This window comes from Aythya fuligula, chromosome 7, assembly GCF_009819795.1.
Source record: "Aythya fuligula isolate bAytFul2 chromosome 7, bAytFul2.pri, whole genome shotgun sequence".
In the NCBI taxonomy this organism is placed as follows: domain Eukaryota; kingdom Metazoa; phylum Chordata; class Aves; order Anseriformes; family Anatidae; genus Aythya; species Aythya fuligula.
This window is the reverse complement of record NC_045565.1, coordinates 4,633,667-4,658,502: the sequence shown is the minus strand read 5'-3', so window position 1 is coordinate 4,658,502 and position 24,836 is coordinate 4,633,667. Positions and strand designations below refer to the sequence as shown.

The 24,836-nt window shown below is 39.5% G+C and overlaps 1 protein-coding gene across 2 annotated transcripts in view; it reads right to left on the bottom strand.

The window, feature by feature from the left end:
- TET1 (tet methylcytosine dioxygenase 1) overlaps positions 1–24,836 on the bottom strand; it is a 56,157-nt gene that overhangs the window by 2,527 nt on the left and 28,794 nt on the right. For both annotated transcript variants that reach the window (XM_032190759.1, XM_032190760.1), the window contains 5 exons: positions 18,075–18,283; positions 16,797–16,947; positions 13,231–13,320; positions 12,650–12,787; positions 3,731–4,070 (listed from right to left, as the gene is read on the bottom strand). In XM_032190759.1, the coding sequence (XP_032046650.1) occupies positions 3,731–4,070; positions 12,650–12,787; positions 13,231–13,320; positions 16,797–16,947; positions 18,075–18,283 (928 nt within the window). The remainder of the gene's footprint in view (positions 1–3,730; positions 4,071–12,649; positions 12,788–13,230; positions 13,321–16,796; positions 16,948–18,074; positions 18,284–24,836) is intronic.

Here is a 24,836-nt window from a genome sequence, read left to right as displayed (position 1 = left end):
AAAGCACTCCATTTAATTAAGAAAAAAAAAAACTACTCTGAAATTGTATTTAACAGCAGTTGAAATAAACATTTTCAATATAGGGTCTATACATGTTAGAAAGATATAAAACTGTGTGTCCTGGTAATGTACGGAGGTGCACATTCCTCTGAAATTAATATTGAACAAAAGTCAGGCTCAATGTTTTGGTTAGGAGGAAAACATTACAGATGTTACAAAACAGAATTAAATTCAAATATATGGGTAGAAGGAAATCAGTAATGGTTCAGATAAAGTGCCATCACGTCCTGGGACTTCTACCTCGTGTTCAAACAGAGTGCAGCCCCACTGGGATCTGCTGGCTGCAGTACTACTGTGCTGCGGCCAGCCGAGAGGCTGGCTCCAGGCTGGTGGTTCGTCTCCGCTTCTGTCCAATACAGGCCAAGAGGAATTGCCAGTATTGATGGAGAGAAAAAATAACATTTCCATCTCTAAAGTTTATTGGTCCAGAATAACGGGCTTTATGATGAAACTATATAAAGATGCATTTTTTAAATATATATATATTTTTAATCTTTAATATGTATTTTGTAACAATTTCGGATTTCAATGGCTCTCAGCATTAGCACAAATGTAAAAATTAACATTAATTAACAAAAACTGGCAAGAGGTGTGTGACAAATACACCCTATTTAATATATAGTGTTTCCACAAAACACTTGGCACAATTAGGAACCTAGCCAAGACATCACATATACCTGCTCTACCAAGCAGACCTAAGCTGTCTTCAGCACCATAAAGGTCCTCCTCACCATGATCTCTGCTGCTAGGTAAAAACAGAAGATAGTCCTGTCTTAGCACTGTGTAATTTCCAGCTCTCCATACGATGCAGACATGGCGGGTTAGAGGAGTCTCTCAAGGTTTACGGGCTTTCCAGCGGGGGATACAGTAATGGCTTTGAAATAATGGTCAGAGTCTCTTCCCAAAGAAGATCACGAACAATGGACAATACCCAATAGTCAGCCTTGTGACTCCTTCAGAATCCCCACTCTACTCCAAAGAGTGCTAGCCTCACGTGGCCTAAAACCTGACTGAATATACAATGCTTATCTCATCTAATTGCACATTCTCCATATTCTTTTTAATATTTAAAAAGCAAAACCAATACTCTAAACTCTTGTCCACATTAGTAAATTGAGCACATTACAGACACCATTTATCAATATTTTTTTTTTCCTTTCTGGTACACATAAGCTAGTATTTTATTCTTATATTAGTAGAAAATTTAACAGCCATATCTGACATGCTTAAGGTAGCTGTATAGCAGAACTCTCTTTACTTCTGCTTACCTAAAACTATAGAGTTGGTATTGTTCTTCTCTCCCCCTAGTAAGTTTCTTTGTACTTTGTTTCCATTATCTATTACACAAACCTTTCTGGTTTTTTATGTTTATATAGTATGAGCAGAGCTGATGGCCACTATTAATGTGGAAGGATATCCATTTAAATAATTGTTTCCTCCAGTTTGCAGTCAGGAACGATGGCTACTGGATAGTCTAATTTCAACTCCTCTCTTCCACAAGCCATTTAATTTTGTTCTGATGTTGAAGCTCATAATCTTTGCCAGATTAACATTATTAATTTCTCAGGACTGAAATCATACCTACAACTGGCAAAATTGAAAGAACCAAGGACTGATCCCTTATTACAGCAAAAAGTAGCATGTACAGGTTAATACTATTATTTTCTAAATTCATAATCCATGGAACTTTGTGTTTTTGGCAAGGGGCAGGGCAGAGGCCGTGATGGTGACGTTCAGCCATTGCGCTGTGTGACTACAGGAAACACACACAATGTGCATAAATGCCCTGAGTTACTAATCTTGGCCAGCTGCAGCAATGTGCCGTCTGCAGGTTTGGGCTTACTGTCTTGACAGCTTTTCTGAGTCAGAAAGAACGGCATAAACTCGACATGTTTCACTTGCAGAATCTTGAGGGAATTCCACTATCAGAATCTGCATGATAGAGGCTGAACCTTTACGACAGAAAGAAAATGGTTTTATTCAACTCTTTCCATCTTTGAAAAACTTTCTCACTCTTAAGAGAATTTCTTCATCACTCAGAGTTATTTTTATCAGCAGCTCTTTTAGACTGTATTACCTAATTATTTAAAGTTAAGATCAATTATTTAAGTTGATTCTTGCATGTTTAAGGGATTAACGTTAGTCTTACATTTCCAAAGCACACAGCAAAACTCTGGATAGCATACCATTTATTAAAGGGATGGCTTTCAAATTCAGGAGCCATGCCTGTTTATAACGACAAGGTCACGCTCAGGTAGACAGTTCCGAACTACTTCAGTGTTTCAGCACAACTTTACAGTGAGATCAGACAATTTCAGAATTCCTTCCCAAGCCAGAGTCCTCTAATCCTTCCAGGACTTGCAGTCCACCCGAAGCACGATGGAAGTTATTAATCATTGCTTTGGAGTTATTGTTGGACGTTGTCCTCAGCCTGAGGAGTCCTTTTATATTTGTTTCAGAGCCTGGACTGTCTCCCAAACTTACATGCAGATTAACTCAATGGCTGTCTAATTTCCTAGTAGTGTAATAATTCTTTTCTTATTTCATCCTGCTGTACGCAAAGTTTTATTTGTTGCCCTGTCTCATATGAGAGAAACATGTACTCAGGTTGATGAGTACAAATTACAGATGTGTCATATAGATTCTCATTTGCAGTGTTTTTTTCTTCCCCAGAAGATATCCAGATTTAATTTTTGTTCCTCAAGTGAAATCTATCACGTGTACCTGGATTTCCCTCATGAATTAACATTCAAAATTTCATCAGGTTGGCTAAATTCCCCCTTTTCTTCCCCAGAGCCAGACAGGCTATGCTTTTTATTTGTTTTCTCCCTTCTCATCACAGAATCTGCTCTGTGGCTTCCTCATTTTCCTTCTTTTCTACTTTTCATTTCTGAGAAGTCCCAGAGAAGAGTTTTATTGTCCAAAAATACTTGTTCAAAACCTGACCCCAGTCAGGTAAAATAGCACGAATCAAAAGCATCTCCGCACAGCTCAGTTTAGTAATTACTTCTATGCTGCACAAGCACACATTGCTGCAGAAGACTGAGGCCAGTGCAATCTCCCTGTAACAGAGAAAGCACACCTTGTACTTAGCTGCTGTCAGATCCCATCTCTTACACCCTCACCGACAGCATTTCAAAGAATTTGAGAAGTCCTGTTTTATTTGATAAAACCTTGCCCCCCGCCCCCTTTTTTTTTGGCAAGTCTCTTGCTCTGCTGCAGTATCTGTGTCACTAAGTATTAGAAGGAAATTATCATCAACTCAGATTGTCAGAAAGCCAATGTCTCTCATACAAAGTAGGTAATGGTTCTTGTACTTTAAAATGATATAAAATAATGCCCATTGTTTAAATAAACATTCCTACCATTTCAAGATGCTTTTATTACCATTATTTATCAGAATACAGGAACCTGAAAACATTTCATTGGTGCATTAGCATTACTTACGATTATGAAAACACCACCACAAACTTATTTTTGCGTTATCACCTGTCTTCTTCTGTGCCAAGACAGAATGCTTACTACACTGTCTTGTTCATTAGCTCCTAAAATGCAGGGCAGGGGAGTATGTTATAAAAGTGAGTATTAAGGAGCTTTTCTTTCCCCTCAGATGGGTAGGACACAACACAGTGTCAGACAAGACCAGTAGAATTTAATGAGCATCACTCACCTAAACAATGCAACGTGTTGCTCAGATTTTCTGGTGCTTCAGTTTTCAGCTTTACTGGTGTTGAATATTTTTTGTCTATTAATGGCTGCTTTTCAGTTGGGGTCCTCCTTGTGTCAGGTTTCTTTTTCTTTGTAGCTCTGAGAGGCTCAGCTAACATTCGTACTTCTCTGGGAAATGCTGTGAGCACCTGTATGGCTCCGGCTTTTATCTTAGCTTCCAATCCTTCCTCGGTGCCGAATTCATCTGTTTGTGAGATTTTGTAGAGAGGTAACACGTGGAGCTGTTCATCACTTGGAATCACCCCCACTCTCCGGTTATCTTCCTTTGTTAATGTACACACCTGGGAGGAACAGGACCATTTACAAATACAACCAGAACACAAACATTATTTAAACATTTAAGCATTTATCTTGGACTTCATTTTTTTCTTCTATTTTATAGTCTCAGTGCTATAGGTTTTCAAATGTAGACATCTGACATGCAATTTCTTTGATTTATGGTGATGCAGAAAAATTACTGGTACCTGAAGAATAAGGAGAAGGCATGTGTTTTGGACAGGAAAAATTCAGCTTTGGGCCAGCTCACACTATCCAGAAACACATGCCAAACTCATTAAATAGGCTGAGCTGTAAGTATACTGGAAATTCTTAATTTTTTTTTTTTTAAACATGTATTTGATGTTCAGGTTCATTTTTAAAGGCTAAATATGAAAAAAACAAAACAAAACAAAAAACAAAAAACCACATGGATTCAACAAGAAGTTTGTAAGACATGGAACTATTTTTTGTTGTTGTCTGGCAAACGAAGTTATCTATATTGCTCTGTATTTTCAGTAAATCTCAGCTATAACTCTCTCTTTCTGAATCTACGTATCTGTACACACACTTTCTTAAAGTAACACCCCTCCCCAACTCTGCCTGCTGTAATGAAGTCACGAGACCCAACAAATATTCGGTTTCTCTCATGCCATTGACCTACTTTCTCTCATTAAATTACGTGTTGCCAAGAGGAGAAGGCTGGCTAGATCCAGTTTGATAAGAAACGTGAATAAATATCCAAAGTTATTGCAATGGTTTTCTTATTAGTTATTCCAAATCATTGCTGAACCTTCGCAGTACTTATGACTTCCAGCATGTCTAGAGTTCCAGCTGTTATTAATATTAAACCTTCACCTTAAAAGAAGAGCTAAAAACACATGCTTGTTTCCTAGGGACAAAAAAAAACAACACAACACAGAACAAAACAAAAACCACAGACACACACAGAACATTCTTAAAAACAGAGGAGCAAACCACATCTATCTGGTTTCATTCTGTGCTTCCCAAGGGATGGCGACAGTTTTACACATTGGAGCAAGTGTTCAAATAAACCACACATTAAGTTTCATTCATTAAATTCACAGGAGAATGCTGGTTTTCACAATATACCACATTACTAGAAAGCCATGCATTAATACCATGGCACAGTTCAGCTTCTATTCATGGGGAGTTGCTAACTGCACACACAAAGCAATCTGAACACCATCCAAGGAGGAGATGATACTCCCTAAATGAGGGCATTCTCTTGCCATCACTGTGTAGGTCCAATTTGATGTGTATCACCAGTTAATTCAGTTTTCCAGAATCTTGTCACCATGCCTAACTTTTTTGGGGAGAATAATAATAATAATATGATTTAGGAAAAACAAACATTTATTTTGTAGCATAGCCTTCATATAAAAGCATCACAGATTTATTTCCAGAATAACAGAATTACAGAATCCCAAACTAAAAATCCTAAATAAATAAGGTGGTGGTTAGGGCTTTATAAATAGCCATATGCAAAGCTTGACAGTTGCAGAGCAGCAAGACGAGAAAACTTGAGGGGCAGAGACAAAGGTGGCATTTTAAAAGGATCAAGAGAAGGGCTCTTCAGAAGAAAAGGTGAAAGGGCAAGTAGAAGCTGACGAGTAGCATTTACTGATGTGCTTGCTCCATGCGCACTTACCTCCACTGGGCAGCCTTTGGACTACGAGGAAGATTTAGAAAAAACAAGTTGTTCCGTGAGCAGCAAATGACACCTGGTTCCCTACGGACTTGTCCATCCCCACGCTCCCACCTGCCCAGTCCCAGCACCATTATCCCTGCCCCCGTCACACCTCGCTGCCACCTCTGCTGGGCACCAGCCCGCAGCAGGTGGGGCTCGGCTGAAGCTCGGCGCCTCCCACTGTGCATGGATTAACCAGGAGCTGCAGCTGGAGCTGGCCTGGGTCTGTCTCCCCGCTCAGCGGTGGGCTTTCACCAAGCTTGGAACAAGAGGTTAAAGGCTCCAAGACAAGTTTCTGTGTTCAGTGGAATCTGGCTGAACTGCGCCAGCAGATTCCAAATTGTTCAGGGGAGAGAGGGTAGGACATACAGAGAGCACAATTACATAGGGCTCCGCACATCCTCCCCTTCTAAATTAAAAACAAAAACAGAAATAAAATAAGCACGGAGGCACCTAACTCCCGTTTGTTTTCATTAGACACTGCATGGTTCTCACTAGCTGTTAAAAATATTCTGCCCAACCTCTGTCTGGACCCATACGCTAGTCTGAAAAAAAGGTCTAAATCTTGAAGATCAATCTCCAATCTTGCTATTTTGAAAATCAAAACCCTCGCCCAATTTACAGGTCTGCATTTCCAGGCATTTCATCAGATACGTTCATAGAAATCTTATCTTGTACAGTTAGTAGATTTATTCTTTCCCATAAAGAGATTTTCTCTTAAAAATGTATTACTTTTAATCATCTGTTCATCTGACTTATAATTAGGCAAGGATAGATGAGCTCTATATTTTTGCGATACTTGACCCAGGGGGAAGTATATGAGCAGACAGAAAAAAAATAAAAATAAAAAACTCCTATCAGGTGAAAGAGAGCTTAACTGGAGGCAGAAACGAGTATTTGACAGTATCACAAAAGCAACATCTTCTTTAAAACAAGGAAGTCAAAGAACTCTGGAGGAACTAAAAATAATGGCTGTAGGACTCTGGCAGAACTACGTGGAAGGTATCGTCACCTCCAGTACACAATATATTAAATGAGACAAGAATGAAGAAAATTCTAAATTCTCCAGGAAAAAAAAAAAACAAAACAAACAAACAAACAAAAACCTAAATACCCTTAATACACCTAAAGCCTAAATACCGTAACAGAGAAGTTAATATATATTATTTCTCAGGGTCATTGTTCCCCCATAATATATTATAAAAGGAAGAACCCAACTGCAAGTGGATAACTGAAAAGTTAATGTTACCAGGAAAACAGTTTTAAATTTAGATTTTAAATTTAAATAAATTAAGGTCCTGCAGATTAGCTGGCAATTTACAGCTGAAGCAGAGTAATCCACCAAATGTGAAACATCCATACTAAAAGCCCCTCTAATACTTAAATTTGTGCAAAATATTCAATGAGGAAACCTACACATAAGCTACAGCTGAGAAGTTAAAAGCAGCATTTTCCATTGGTTGTGATACTGTGTGCAAATGGACCAGAATTAAAACTGAACATGAGAAAAGCATGGACTCTGTTAAACCCCACTTAGGCAGTGAAACCGCATATCCTGCTATGCTCAGTATTTTTTCCAGAACATGCAGCTAAATCATCCAGGATGCCGGAAAGCCAAAAAAAACACTGGCCAGGTGGTTTGTTTAGGTTTCTGTGTGCCTGGTGATCAAAACCATTGCCTATTCTGGGTTTAGTGATGTCATGGTAAAACTTGCATAATCACAAAACATTTCCCCCCCCTTCTTTTCATTGAAATACACCCATGAACTCTGCTGCCCTACACATCTGTAGCCACGCAACTGTGAACGAATTATTCTGGGACACTTTCATCTGCCTTTGGCCTCCTGAACTTCACAAGATGTAGCCTTCTGCACCACAACGTAAGAACAGATGTTTTAAATTCCAGATGCAGCAAAGCAGTCAAACAGCATTTCTAGCCTTCAAGGATGAAATCAGATTTCCTATGCTCATCGTCCCTTTGCAGATGGAACAGAGAGAAGGTGCCACGTGGGACTCGGAGATGCTGTGCCATCACTGGTTAGCATTACAAATACAAATGACATTGCTTTCTTTTCTCTTGCAGCTGAGAAGCAGTTTGTTTTGTTGGCCCCTTAGATCCTGAATGAGCTTGCAGAAGTCTGCAAGTCCGAGAAGGGAGTCCCAGACACTTTTCCTTTTGACCACTTGAGGCTCTACTAACAGTGCCTTCTGGATACACCCACCTCAGGTGCCGTTTTCACGCCGCATGCTGTAACATGGGTGCAGTGCACAAACCACTGTCTGGGAACTCACGCATTACTAGTGAAACTTCTAGCATTTCTCCATTTTCACAATATAAAGAATAACAAAAATCCTTCCGTTTTGGCCAACCTCTTTTCAGTGGTTTGCAGGGACAGGACAAGGGGTAATGGCCACAAAGCGGAGCCCAGGCAGTTCTGCACCAACATGCAAAAGAACTGCTTCATGGTGAGGGTGACGGAGCGCTGGCACAGGCTGCCCAAGGAGGTTGTGGAGTCTCCTCCTCTGGAGATATTTAAGGCCCGTCTGGACGCCTACCTGGGCAGCCTGCTCAAGGGAACCTGCTTTGGCAGGGGGGTTGGACCTGAGGATCTTTCAAGGTCCCTTCCAACCCCTTCAATTCTGTGATTCCGTTAAGGTGCTGTGGAGTTTATCTTTTCTCTGATTTGCTAATAATCTGGACCTCCAACTTAAGCATCTAAGTACTTCTGTAGCTCACAAAGAAGTTGTGGACATAACCTCAAATGCATTCTTCAAGCATTTGCAGACATATTGTCATTTATTGCAAAGGTCCGGACATACATATGCAGTGGTAACTTGATGAGCTGTAACTACAGACATAGAGTAAGTTACAGGAAGAGCAGAGGATCTTTAAAAAAATTATAAGAAGGAAAAAAAATCAGGAACAGTTTGTTGATGGATTGCTTATTGACACTAACTACTTAGTTCTGCTGCCAATAATTTTACATTGCAGCTGCCCTTGAAGCAGAGATGTAAGCAGAGATGTACCCTCCTCCTCCTCCTGCCGCAGTGCCTCCTACAGACTGCACGGCCCCGCCACTGCTCTCTCACCTTCCTCCACCCCAGCAAAAAGGGCAACATGCCCCATATGGTGAGCAGCACCTGTATGCATGGCACACTGCTAGTAAGGTCATCAAAAACCATTTTGTTCTAGCTGTTGTGAAATCCCTTATTTCAGTGATTTAAATGCATTCACACAGGTATTACGAGTGTGATCCTTTGCAGCTAAGCCATTGAAGAAACAGCAACACTTACATTTCACAGAATCCATTAATAACTATAAAGCCTTTATTTACATGCTGCTCATTTACAGTCTAGCTTCACATCGACAAGGAACACTGCACCCTAACACCGTGTTGAAGCATACAGCAATGGCCTTTAGTACAACATTAAAAGATGACAAAAGAATCTGAGTAAAAATGGATGGCAGGTTTATTGACTTCAAGGTTCTTCAAAAATTCAATCCATAGGCAGAAATTACTTTTGCTTCTTTCAGATAATCATGCTAGTTTACACCTCTGTAGAAATGCCACGTGTTTTCATTCTATTACAGAGACAAATAGGGAACATTCACTTTTGTCTTCAGCTTTTCTATCAAAATGCAGTTCTGCAAAATTTTCAGATTTTGATAGCCAGTAAAGGTTTTCAGCAAATCACATCTCCCATGGTAAATCTTGCTTTTTCTAAGTTAAAATGTACTATTCTACCTTGTACCTACAAAAGATGTTTCCAAAACTTTTTTTCGTCCCCTGCTAACAAAAATGATAGTCATTTATTTTCAGAAATACATACAAGTAATTCACTTCATCATCAAAACACGTATTTCTGGAAAAACACAGGAATGCTTTTCTGAAATCCTGGCAGGGACAGAGAAAGGAAATTGTTCTTCACAGCTGATTAGGTACAATGTTCTTTTAAATATACAGTAAATTCCTTACTTGTCCTTAAGCTCATTTAGTGCTTTGCTGAACTCATATCTGTATCTGATTTAAATCATTTTAAAAAAATCTGGTTTTCCTTTCCTTTCTGTGCACTGTGCAGTATTTCTTTCATATTTGTGGTGAAAGTGATTCACCAACAACTGAAGGGAGAAATGAAAATGTGTCACTCATGCCATAACTAGTGGTGATAGAGCTGGCAGCATTTTATAAATACCATCTTATAAGGTATTTATTTATTTCAACCTTTTTAGTCTAGAGGAACTTCCGATTTTATAAATGAACGTGTTTGTGTCTGGGTAAGAAGGAAGAGAAGCAATCTTACCAACACCAACAACGTGCAAGATGACGAGTACGTTCTGTACAAATTTTAAAAGTGTAAGTTGTGATTATCATTAAAAAATCAAATAAAGGAAATGAGAAAAAAAAGTAAATTAACTTGCATGCCTTTCAGATTCAAAAAGCCGGGCAAGTCATCCCCATTCTGCTTATTAGCACGTTATCAGAAAACAATAATCTATATGAAAACTGACAGTCACCTCAGGTAGGTGTAATACTTGCACACGCTGCATTTTGCATACAGAATATGTCAAAGGTAAGATGCAAATATCATTGCCAGCAATCTATTTGAAACTAAGCAGGTAGCTGGAGTAGCTTCTGACACTACATGGGAACACAGGAGGTGTCTAGACGGATGCTAGAGTCACACATGGTAATTTCTTTTTGTTCTTACCACTAGTTTTCCTATTTGTTTACAAGCCAAACTTAACAACCCTAATTTTGATCATCAACAAGCTGAATCTAGATTGAAGAAAGTCCAGCATATCCTATTACCTTGTCTGCAGAACAACAAAACTCTCTGCTTTGGGCTTCCAATGTGCATTGCTGTAACTACATATCTAAGCATACTAGACAGCAACTTACGTAAGCCTTCTCACTGTAGAGGTTGTATATAGATCATTAGGTGACTCTGAACTCCAGTTCACCTTCTTGTTAACTTTGTTACTTAAATTGAGTGTTAATATTTGCCACCTACTTATACACAGCCCTTTGTTTCAAGCGTATTGGAATAAACAGCTTAAATAAAGAGAATATGAAGTGTGCAACAGGTATTTGTATGAGAGAGCTATGTGATGAAAGTCCTATTTAAAGGTGAACTTCTCAGCACTTGTAGTGATTTTATAATGTTTTGTAAGACTTATAAAATTCATCACCAAAATAACACCAGATTATTATAGATAAATACACATTCATGGAGCTATTCCCTGGTACATTCCTCAAAAAAAGACCACCACACACACACACAAAAAAAAAAACAAACAAAAAAACAAATAAGAGTTAATCATCCCTCCAGCCAACTGTTGGCCATACATTTATGACTTTTCCAAGAGGATAACTGTATTCTTTATGGGATCCAATATTGCTGAGTGAGTAGTGGGATCAGTTTCCATTTTGTCTTTACATTAACAGGCAAAGTAGCACTTAAAATATTGTTTTGGGAACACACAAATTAAGTTTCATTTAAAACTATGTCATGCAGTCTGCCATGAAAAGGAAGTCTCATTTCCAAATTTGAGATCTTTCAAAGGTCTGAATTATCATGCTTCAGAAGCTTTGAAGTGACTGTACATACACATGAGCTTACTCATAGTAGCTCACTAATACTTTGCAAAGTATGCTTTCAGCATTTTCTTATTAAAATATCTGCATATAAGTAGCATTCAGTATTAGGAAGAAAGTGCTAGTCTATTCAGGACTGGCATTCCTGATGAATTCTGAGGCCTGCTTCCATACTTAAGTAACAGATATTTACCCAACCTGCAAGAAGACATTTAACATCAACAACCTTTCCAGTCACTTCTCCTTGATGTTACATACAAACACCAGTAAGTATATACTTAAATTCAATGCTTTATTGAATCACAGCAACATAATAATTGAATTCTCATTTTCAAATCTGAAAAAAATCGGTTTATAAGAGGGCAGAGATTTTAGATGCATTTCCTTTTTCTGTATACACATCCTTTTGATTGAGAAATTATTCTCAAGTGTTACCTTCACCGACGTACAAGAAGTCATCCTAGTTGTTTAGGAAGTATTTACAATGTTCTAACTACTAAAGAAACAAAACTCATATTTACACAAGCATTGTCAGCTTTATTTCATTTTCTTCTGACTGTGTCCCTTTTCATGACTATGGGTCTCAGTTTCTAAAAGACTACTTAATTGAGTAATTCCCAACTGATTTTCTCACTAACAAACCAGCAAGGTATTTACTACAATGATCACATCAAAAAAATAAATAAAATACACACTGATAACTGTGGGTTATCCTTTCATAACGAGATACTCAGATTTAATTTCAAGGACCATAACAGGCACCTGACTCCATCACCTACTCCATGACATCACAGGATGTACTTTCTGACTAGTAACTTTACCAATGTGAAGTTTGGGAAGTGCACAGTGCAAGGAGAAAGTGGATTTGATGGGCTGGGGGAGGTAAATTAATAACGAGTTTATTTGTTTAAGCTTTCCTACAGATGTGTGTGCAACTCCTTGATTAGACCATTATTACCTGACTTTGAGCATCAAGCCTCTACTCAGAATAGCTTATCCGTCCCATGGACAACCCTGACTAAAAGGCTCATGTGTCTTCAAAGAATTATGGTATTTTGTAGGAAAGGTCACTCACATACCTTTCTTGATTTGCTCTACAAGATGAACTTATGTTCTCTGTAGACTAATAATAAATAGATCCAAATAACATGAGAATTTATAAATGGCAACGTGCAATTCATTTCATAATCGTGTAAAATACTTAACACAAGCGTACCCACTAAATTGAGAAGCATTTTAGGACACAGAGTAATCACAACAGTAAACAGTACAAAAAAAGAAAATCCTATGTACATACCACAGTGCTTCCATTGTGCATGTTATGTGTATCCTTATGGGCATGGGCACAGAAATCTATGCAAGCTGTTACACCAGAGAAAGGCCTACCGTCCTTGGATCCAAGCCGACAGTCTGGGCCCATGTGCTCATTTTCCACCTAAAAAGGAAATAAACTACAGGTACTTAGGACTGCAAGTGTGTGACGTAGAACCCCCTAAGCCACAAATGCATTTGTGACTGAATAAATACAGCCACTAAGTATATCAGAACCTATTTCCCCACAAAACATGCAATACTTCTTACTGGCTATCAACAGGATTATCAGCTCAGCCGGGATCAAACCATCTCTGCAAATAAAGTGTTTTTATTTGTAAGACTTTTAAAAATGTACAGCTGGTGGCGTAACTTAATCAGCAGCTGGAATAAAAAGAATTTAAAACCAACCACATGAAATAACAAATGGAAGTAAGCAGTGGGATTCGTCACATCTGTGAGATCTCCTGCTTCCACCTGTTAACATACTTTTGCGTTGCATCTCGTTTTTAAACAATACTGCCTTGCTGGAGGTACAGCTACACTAGTTGGCTGTCACAGACCTACCTGGTTCTGGAAAGCTTCAGGAGCAAGCTTTTTATAAACCGGAGCCACATCAGTAGCTAAAGTTTGCAAATTATTTTCAAGAAGTTCCTCCTGCAGAGAAAGACAATGTTTAGAGAGCTGCAATTTACTTTAAATGAATCTAATCCAGTTTAGAGATGTCTGACTCAAGTCAGCAAAGCCAATAAGATCCACCTCTACCTTATTTTATTAATCTGACATCTGTACCACTGTCTTTTGTTGCTGGACATAAATAAGGCTATTTTTAATTACTAAAGTACCAAAAGCAATAAATACAAGTCAACCAAATAGCAACAGAGGATGTGTGCTAAGGCAGAGAAACCCAATACACAAGGAATTTATTTTTGTATTATTTTCTCCTTCTCATCCACAGCCAATCAAGGAAAGTTCCACAGAAAATAGAGAAATACCATCCAGAAAAAAAATTATACCACATTCTGGGTGGAGATGGAAACTCACGTCTTCTTTTAGTGTTTTGTTTAAGGGATCTTAAGTCACAATGATAAATTCCTGCTAAAATATAAAGTTTGGAACTTCTTTGTCTTAATCTGATGAGTTACTCCTAACAGTATTTAGCATTGATTTCAGCTCACAGGGGGAGAGGTATGTTTCTAAAACTGCAATAGAAACCTTAGGAAGAGTTGGTATTTTGTTATTTGGGTGTGACAAATTCACAGGACTTCACAGAAATATCTACTAGATTTGGAATTAATATTCAGCTCCCTGGGGAAAGCCATGGACACATGGTGGGCTTCTGCGGCAGTGTGACATTTAAACTTTTATTTAGAGAAACACAATTCCTAAATTCTTGCTTTTCCTGAATTGTTACTTTTCCAGGAAAATCACCAGCAACCTGGGAAAGAAAAGGCGACAGACTCATTCTGGGGTTACATATCTCCTACTTTGTTTTCCTCCAAAGGCCAGGCTTTTGGAGACAACTGCAGCTTCAGTTTTGCACATTGGGTAGTGGAAAAAACAGCAGCTTGCTTCTATTTGTTCTACAAGAAACACTTGTCACCATATATTGTAAACACTTATGCACATAAACATAAGTATACTTCACATTTTTCAATGTGGTATTACAAAATGATACTGTATTTTTAACTTGTACTATAACCAGTTTATTAACTGTCGATTGCTACCACATGTCCTTCTGAACTGCACTGAAGGTAACGCATCCTTAATTATCTATCCTATGTACTATTCTTACCTAGGTAAATACACCCTTAACCTCATCTGACTCCATCCAGGGCCTCAAATGATCAACCAATCCAAATCTTTCTGGACTTCGAACTATCTTCTTTTTAATGTGCTATATCTCCTAGCTTTATGTCATCTGCAAAATCATCAATATCCAGTTAGCTAGAAGAAGTATCTGATAGAAAAATAAAAAACCAAATGAAGAGAAAAAATATTCACCAGTAAGTACTCTTTTTTGAGATGTACTGCCAGCCCGCACACACACTGAAGCACCCAGCCAAGCACCACTGGCACCTCGAGCTGGAGGCTTTTGCACAGCAGCAGCCAAAAGGTGCACACACTTCCCTCACAGACAACCAGCAGAACGGAGTGCCTGTGTGCTCTGCAGCCCTCATCCCCTCCCAGCTGCACTCCCCAAGGAGATTTTAAAACTTCAGCAGAAAAGGGGAAATAAGACTATACACTTTCAGATCACACATCTAGAAAACGTCCCATTACTGGCTAGGTAATCTCGCTCAGATAACTGCTCATGTACTGTGGTGGAAAGTATTCTCCTACAAAAACCTGCAGGTTACCTGTTAAATGAACAGGCAACCCAAGACAGCTCTCATTAGTGGGGCACCATTTCTAGGTGCCACTACAAACGCCATCGTGCTTGACCGACTGGAGCTCGAGGTGGCCTTTCACAGACACAGGGGAAGCGATGCCACCAACATAGCCTGCAGACTCATGCAACACGGTGTGATCAGTGGAGAAGAATCTATTTGAGCTGCCTTTTAAGAGATCAGGATGCAGGCTAATATTTCATTAGACAGTGCATATGAAGATTGCCACCTTGCTGATCTCCCAGCTAATGCCATTAAAAGCATTAGAAACCTGCGGAGGAAACGAGCACAGGATGCTCCGTGTGCGACACTGAGCAGGGAAGAACCTAAGACACAGTAATGGAAAATGGAAAGGGACAAAGGGGAACAGGACTGCTAAATTGAAGGAACACCCAAACATACGCAGTTCTCTGTAAATTAAAATTTCTAAAACAAACTCCTTCAAGACATTTTAGACAAGCAGAGATAATTTCAGCTTGTACTGCCTGAAGTTAAGTATTCACTGGGAAACAAGGAGAGAGAGGCTATGCACCCTAGACTGCTGAGGCAGAAGTCCTATTAGCACTTTAAGTGCTAATGAAGTTCGTGAATACCCACAATGAGAGCAGACAGCACAAGTCAAAGGAGAATGAGGGTTTTGCATTGTGCACATGAGCATAATATGTGCTTAATCAGGTCTTTTGTGGAAAAAAATAGGACTTGGGAGGAGTATTTAGCTCCAGTGAATAAACTGACATCACTCTTCCCAGAAACATTGTGTGTGCACACATGTGTACACTACACATTAAAAATGCACAACGCTCCTCCTGTCTGGCCTTCAAGCAGTGAGGTCTTTTCTGTATCTGGCAGCAGTGGAGCTCAGGAGCTGAGAAAGACTAATGGCAGGATAACCCAGAAGGAGAACTAGGTAACAGACTGCTCTATATGCGTCTTTTAAAGCATGTCAGATGTGCTAGTGAAGACCTAATTCATTTATCCAGGAGCTCCACAGGGAAAAGGAGTTACACAGTCAGAGCAAAAGGAACTTTTGAGTTAGCCCAAGGAATCTTTTTGCTTTATGTCCCTCAGGCAGTGCTTATCAGTTTATACCACATTTATTCCTTCATCACAAAGTAACTTTGTTTTTTTGAGGTACATTATTTGGCATAATCCATCATCGTATTTTCTGAACTGAGCTTTATGTCACCACTAATGCTCTTCATCAGCAATTAGGAGTATCAGTTGGATGCATCATATCTTACTGTAATTCATTCCCTTAAGTGTTTCAAAAACATGTTGTCCGAGGAAATAATTTATTCCCGATGTCAGACAGATACCAGGTTGTCTGCTGGTCAGGGATCAATGCAAAAGGCATGCAATCCAAGGCACAAACATTTCTATAACAGGACAAGAGAACTGAATCTGTTGAGGTGCAGTCTTGGTGCTTACAAAAACCCTTTATCTCTATTTTAAAATTACAAAGTATCATCATTTCATATCAATTTACACAGTGGAGCTAAATATGTAATTAAAAAGAAAAGCATTTAAGGATAATTTTAGAGTACTTAAGGAGATAATAAGAGAGCACTTTCATGCGGTGGAAAAGTTATAAATGCTACAGCTACAAAACATTTAGTTGGATACCCATATGATAAGCAATGCATACATATGTGTGGGGAATTATCTGCAGATCCCGTTTCTAGTTCTGAAAATCGTCTGAATAAATAACTGGAGGAAAAAAAAACATACAAAATAAAGTCTTACTTGTTTAGGGTCATCAGTGAGAAGCCTAAATTTCCTGGGGTTTTTGCTTCTTGCAAATTTACATCCATTGAAATACATACTCCATGAACAGCCGAATGAGAATGATGCTCCGCAAGTTTCTGGATCAAGTCCTTGACATGCACAAGTACGGCTACGAACAGAAATAAAGACAAGTCACGTCAGCTAATAATGCAGCTTGTTTGTTTTTTTTTGTGTGTGGTTTTTTTTTGTGTTTTTTACTTATCAGTGATATTTGCAATTTCTTTTATAATACATAGCAAAATAACACAGTTTAACTAGGTATTTTCTGTTAATTAAATATTTGTGTGTAGAGGATTTTTTTCCCCATGAAGACAGTCCCAACTCCCAAAAGACCCACAAGTTCTACTGCTACAACACTGAGGTGTAAATATATATCCGTGCTTCTTTGATTTTGACTTCTCCAACTGGGTAAAATTTTGTCCCACATAAATACTGTATTACCCATAAACACAGTAAATATCTCATGTGCAACAATGCCATTATCATCAAATTGATCCAACATCTAAAATGGAACAACCCTACTTAGCCTAACCATTTAAGAACATGAGCATGACATTCAGGCCACTGCACAGCTGTTAGATATTGGTTAAATGTAGGCAATGAAAAATCAGCACGAAGAAAGCTCTGCTCCACAGCCTCAGTTTCAATGCGGTTCAATCTCTCATTTATTTAAAAAGATTGAGTATTTTAATTTTACATCTATGTAGAATTACAGCAACGTTAGCTGAAGAACATGAGGCAGCTGACAGTTAGCACTACTACTGCTTCTCTCATTTAATTAATATAATTGAAAACAAAGCACATTTGCAGTTGTCCTGGCCAGACTCGAGATGCTGGGCAATGCATACTGCCAGGAAGAGACATCCTCAGATCTCTCAAAGGCCTCCCTCATGCCGTATACTCATGTGCAGGAGGAAAGGCAGCACGCCTTCCTCTCGTGACCAGCCAGCTTGGCTCATGAGCACAGTACAAGTCACATCCTAGCAGCTCCTTACCATGCCTGCACGTGTAAAGTGTGTGCAAAGACGGGAGAAGTTGCTACCCCCCTCCCTGGGCTTTCCTTGTACAGCTATCCCTTGGAGCCTGGCCTCTAGAAAAAGCCAGGAACTAAATTTTATACTGAAATGACACCTAGTGGTTTGTAACTTTAACACTACCAGTGAATTCTCATGCTGTGTATTACAGAACAACATTCAAAGGGTGACCCAACGATCATTGACAAGTGAAGTGACATACTCTTCGTTTAATGCACATCTGCGGCTTGTGGGACAGCCGTATTTTCTGAGGCTCTGCGTCAGTTCTTTGTACAGCGTGTCAGCCAGGAGATGAGGGATCCCTTCCCAGGCCAGTATGAGAATCACTATGACGGCCGTTTGACAGTGGTGTCCTGCACGCTGACGTACCAAGCACAGCAACTTTTCCTCATCGCTACTTCTTCGTATCACCTGGAAGAATCATTTTGTTTATTCTCAGATAAAAGTAGGAAACACATAACGTGTTGTTCTTCTGAGACATGTCAGGCCTGGAAGAGAATGAAAAATCGCTGCCTGAAGTGTCCGTCAGCAAGCAGGAGCAGGAAAGCTGTGGTCTCTGATGTAAAACATGATTTCACATTGCTTCTCTATCTGTAGAAATAGCGTATGTTACAGGAGGAATATCCTAGGTGCTCTACACAAACAATGAAGATGGATTAAGACGAAACTAACCACTAGAAGTAAATAATCATCTTGAAGTAACAGATCCACTGCTAATAGTTACCTTGAAAGTACTACTGAAAACGTACTGCTAAAACCCAAAACGCAGGTACATAAAAGCACACCCCAAAAGCAAACAGCCTCGTGTTAAGATGGTTACCACAGTTACACATCAGCATATAAAGTGGTTTCTATCTTGGAAAAAGAGTATTACAAGAAAGTGATGAAAATAAATGCTGTTCTTAAGTGAAGGAAGCAAAGAGATTTTTCATAACATATCCCTAAATGACCTACATTACAGTACTTAGCAAAGTGCTGATTTTTTTTTTAACTGAATTTATCCATGCAACAACACACCAAAGGCTAACATGATACAGAACACTATAATGGCTTTCAATATACCATGAAATTAAAGTGGAAAAAAATTGATAGTCTAAGTGCTACATATTTTGTTTTTTTTTGGCATAATTTGAAACAAAGCTGCATTGTAAGAGGACCAAAAATGCATTAACACCAGGTACTACTAGAACATAGGCTTTGAAAATATGTTTATCTATTTGTTGAACATGTTTTACCCACCATAGCCTCTATGAGGCTCCAACAACAGTTCCAAGACTTCAGTGTTACGCTTCAACAAAGGTATTGGACCTGGACCTCTCAGGCATTAGAGGCCAAATCTTCCTCCTCGGCTTGGTCATACACAGGATGAAGACAGCTGGGTTGCTCTTCTGTACTCCACGCAGACAGTGAGCCTGTATGCTGTAGATGGGCTCTGCCAGCCCTGCAGCAAACACGCTTGCTCAGGGTGAGCAGCCAGTCATCCTGGCTTTCCACCCAACAACCCCTAGCCATTAGCAGAAACCCCACAGCTAAGTTACTAATCACGGCCTATAAAAGCAGGAAGGCAACAGTTTCACCTATTCTTTGGATACCTCCAAATGGCTGAATTTTCATGCAGATTCCCTATCAGACTGATGTCAAAGCTTCTTTGTTGCCAGACTCGCAGCTAGCTGTCATTAATAATGTGAGCGCTAGCCTGATCAACTGTGAGTATCTAAATTATTTGAATTAATTCAAAGTGGGGACCAAAGTACCCTTGCAATTAATCTGCAAATGAAAGGATCTTCATCAGACTAACAGTTTCAGAGCAAATCTGTTCAGGCTGAGAAGAAAGAAGCCAGCTTCAAGTTAGTTTGTGTCAAGGGAGAAAGCATCACCCTTTTAAAGTTGATTACGCAGCCTTAAAACCAGCCTTAAATTGAGTGAGAAAACAAGTAACTGCATCTGAGGTACCATTTCTCAAAAGGAGTCTTGGTTGTGACTGACCAACCGGTACAGTATTTTCTGTAAAGAAAGAAAAATAATGCAACTCATTTACATTTGAGTGAGCTTTACAGAAAACCTATTAAGGCTGATACACAATACAGGTTATTCATCTTGGTGTGAGTTTTACATTCCTGAGGCAGCACTGTTCCTTCGAGTCAGAAAAAGGAATTTGATTTTGTTACTCAGAATGAAGGGTGATGTTTTTAATCTCTTTTTTCTTTCTTGGTTTTCTAGACTTCCTAACTTCAATGAGAAAATCTGGTATCTCTTAGTTTCTCAGTACAACATCAGGCTGCCCTTTGTGAGCTCTCACAGAGCTCTAAACTGGAAATACAGGGTCCAGGAAAAATGACAAATGGACAGGAAGGTAATTCATAGTTTGCTTTGAACAAACATCACACCACCCTGGAGTTAACCCCAGCTGGAATTTGCTTTATTGTGCAAGCAGCAGATACTGCAATCCTCTTACTGGACCCCAGAATATTTTACAGTCCATTGTCTTTCAGGCCACAAAGGTGGCTAAGGGACTTATTAGTTGCCTGAATTTTATTTCTTATTTATTTTATTTATTTTATTTTACATCATACGCTCACATCTGACTACCGCAGCTGCAGTACTCCTGCCCTTTGGTAACTGGGGATAAGGCACTTTTCTCCCCTGTCTCAGGAGAACACAACTCACACCGAAGCAATCGCAGTTCCTCCGGGCTCACGGCCAGCGGCAGCGCAGGCAGAGCTGGAGCCGTGCTGCTTTGCCCATGGTAACTGCTGGTGCCCGCTCACACTACAGCTGACTTTCTCAAAGCAGGAATAAGTGGAGACTCTCTTTGCAGTAATAACAAATTCACAGCAACACCACACTCAGCTTTAATTCACAAAAAAGCACATTTGAGGGAGACAACTGAAAAACTGTAGAACAAATCCAGGCAACAGAAACACCATGAAATTCCTGATGATTTAACAGTTTGTCTCATGAGGAAAATCCCCACTACACTCCTTGACTTGGTGACTTATTAATGACATTAACACTCATCTAATTTCATTAATTTCCAGCTTGCCATTTGTTTTTCAGTACCTGATTACATCCGGTATGTTTCTAAACTCTGTAAGTAGTTACATATTAAGCTAAAGAAAAAATTACCGTACTTGCTTTTCTTCCTGAATTTGTGTTTATCTCAGTAACTGGTAAAGCCCAAAATGCGAATACAAGCTGTGCACTGCTTATCAAGATTTTGTCTGATATGCAAACAGACCAGATTTCTTACTGTTTGTAATGGGCCTCATAAGGTTTTACTTGATTGATCATTTCTTGAATTATTCTTAAATTTAGATATCTCCAATATGATTTATTTCCATCCCAGTTTCTGCAGCTTGAAGCGACCAGGGATGATTCCAAGACCTCTTAACCCTTAAAGTTCCCCAAACCACAGTGTTTTAACCCACTACTCCCCCCACAAACACACGTTGTGGAAGACATCCCGCTTGTTTTAAATTTGTGCAACAACATTATCTTAAAGTCGTCATGAGAATAGCATGCAAAGCCTCAGCCTACACGCTGAATAACCTTTTGTTCTTTGGGCATGTGCTTGATACAGTGGTCTTTCTCAGTAAGGCAAATTGAATTCATGCACTGTCACAGCCACAGAGAATACGATACTAACATAACTTACGAATCAATTCTTCATGCAATGATTTAAAACATATATGGATGTGTTAGATGTGTTATTGGAAGTTTGTAGACTAATCCCAGTGTACTTACTGTTTCCCTATGACACACTCAGATGCTGAGCATGCAGTTAAATATGCAGCAGAGCAAGTCATTTCATGTTTCTCGGACTGTAAACAATGCACAAATCAGCTGGCAAATCTCATCTCCAATAGTTGTTGATACTACCCATGTAGTTGTTAAAAATGGTAAAGTAAGCAATTAAATACTTCAGTTTGGTTAATTTGGGTCCCTAATGCACTTAAAAGGAATGAGAAAATAATCATTTGTTAAGTAGTAAAATTTTAAAGGTAGCTTTTTATGACAGCAAAATAAAAACTTTTCCCTGCAACTGTTTTTCCACACCCAAATCCCCACCACCATTTCTCAGTGACTCACATAGACAAATAGTATAATAACAGAAAAAACAGACCTGTAGTAAGTTTCTAAAGTATTATATAACACTTAAATGTGGTACGATCATCTTTTTTGCAGGTACATAGGCCCAGATTATCCCTGAGCTCATTCTAGCAAGCAGTAACTGTCACCAGTACTAAGCATCCATCAGAAAATTCCTACATTTACAACAAAATCTATTTAGCTGCAACACAGCCCTTCTGGAAAGCCACAGACCTGACAGAGTGTCCTGCAATGCTGGACCTGGGCATGAAGCTCCAGGCAACCTGCTCCTTCAGCTGGTCACTAACATACACACATCTAGGACAAGAAGAAAAACCGAAGTGGGACAAACACCTCCTGCCCAACAGCTTTCTTATGCACATCTGTATCTGGACACACAGCAACACAACTATCACCCTTGTAGGTTGCCAGTTTGGGCAGAACGTTCATTTGGTTTTGTCTTTTCCCAAACCTCATTTTGTACATTCCTCCTGCGCTGCAGTCTGGCACCCACCACCATCACTTTGTGCACCATGCCTGTTCTGCATTATTACCGCTCTCCATGTGTTCTTGTTTATGCATGCAACTTAAAAAGACAGCAATTCGACTCATTTCTTTTATTAACTAGTCCAGATATTCTGAAGTGGCAGAATCAGCTAATAGCAGTAAGCCTTCAGGGTGAGCCACAAACTGCCAGCTAGGACAGAAACCATCAACGGCACTTCTGGCAACATACCACAGCTAAACCTCTGATTCTACAAGCCACAAAGGTAGAAATTAACCCAATTTTCCTAACAGAAACTATGAGCCCTGAACTAGATTATTACAGAAGTGCCATACACTGCGCAATTCACTCCAGCAGTTTAACAAGATGTTACGGGGCAAATAAGCAGCTTCTCAATCCCTCACATACAAGGATAGCAAAGAGACAGAGGGGGGATAAGAGGACTTCTCAGGATTACTTTACTGCATTCATTTTGCCTCCAACTAAACACTGTGAGAGCAGGACCAAGTCAGAGAAGCTGACTGTCCAGCCTTATCCCAATCCTGGCAGTGACTACCAGCAGTTGCCTAGGGATGAGTAGTAGGAGAGGCACAGAGATGCTTCTCATCAACTGTTGCTTCATAGCATCCATAGGCAAAGCTTAATTCCAGGTCATGTGGAGGAAAAAACAACCCCTTTTCTTTGTGCTCAGCTCATCTTCCCCAAACACTAGTGCTTCTGGTATAGGATGAGACCGGATGATGGATAGCTATCGGTCTCTCCATGCCACAAGGACCAAGAGAAGTGTGCTTTCTCCCTTTCCCACCTGCCAGGCGGAGAAGCCTTCCCTTGTTTTGCTGTGCTTTCCTGAGCTGGGGGACCACAATTGCTGACAGCATTTAAGACTGGCGTGCAGCATGCATTCGCACAGAGGCATAACCATACTTCTTGCTTTCTTTATGCCTTCCCAGCAATTCTCACTGGCTTCTTTTGCTGTTTTCATCACTACTGAACACCAAAGCTGTTGTCTTACGTACTTTTATCCCAAGCAGTAACCCTCAGACTGGGGTCCATCACTGTGTATATAAAACTCCACTCTGCTATTTGCATTGCTTCACATTTACCACCAGCAAGACTTATCTAACATTTTACTGGCCATTCATTCTGGACTCCAAGTTCTGCCTGTAGGTGATGACAGCTGGCCCTCTTTTCTTTGTGGTCCCGAACAACTCTAGTTGGCAACTTGTCACCTCAGTGTTTCCCACTTTTTTTAAATAACTCCTGAATATACTGAACAGCATAGATAAAGTTTACCAACAAAACTTGCTCCAGCTGTCCAAGTGCTTGAGTTCTACTTACTTGAATTATTTCTTTTAGATTGTTGAAGCAACTGTCTCAACCCTTGGCAGGAGCTCTAGAACAAGGAATAATTACACTGTGAATAAAAAATACTTGATGTCCTTAAACATAAGCCAGTCTATCTAAATTAGCACGTACATGACTTATGTAACTTGCTAAGAATCAGACTGCAGAAGCTCAGCACACCAGATGCTGAGTTACCATATGGACGAGAAATTACTTTCATATTTAGGGGAACCAGAATAGTCGTGTGAACTTTGGTACGATATAAACCAGATACTACTAGCAAATAAGTACAAAACTTTAACTGCGGGTTAAATGCAACAAATTACTGGATGAAAACTGAACAGAACTAACAAAAAGGCCCTTTTTAGACTTATTTCATCACCATGTGGTTCCACTGCAATAACTGTCCAGTCCATTCTGAATTTCTTCAGCAAAATAGCTGCGTCTCCTCTGCAGAGCATCAACAGATGATTTTAAAGTGAGAATGCAGCCTAAGTGCTCACAGTAATTTCCTAGGCAACTCATTCAGAACAGCTTGCCTCTACATTTTCTAACCTGTAGGTTTTGCCTCCGGGGGAAGTTCACGTATCAGAGTTCCTTTTACATACGATGAAATCTTCTGCTAGGATACAATTCCATAATAGCCTATACCAGAACAAACAGAGTACAACGCTGCTAAAAATCGCTGCTGTTCTAGCAGGTGAGGCTGTCTAACAGAGAAAGCAGGAGAAGTGCTCTTGTTTGCAGCAGAAGAGTGTCTGCCCTCTTTTCCAAATTCACCCCCCATATATACATGCACAATAAATGACGTCAGACTTTTTTCTCACTGCAAAGTGATATACATGTATCCTTTTATTCTCAGTATGAATAAGAGATATTAAAATGCAAATCAATTCCACTTCCCTAAATTCTCTCTTCTCAATAGTACTAGCAGACTACATCAGGTAAGTTAAAACAGAGCAGTCACCATCAATAAAGCTATTAAGTTACTTATCTAAATTTACAGAAATATCACTGAAGTGTTTC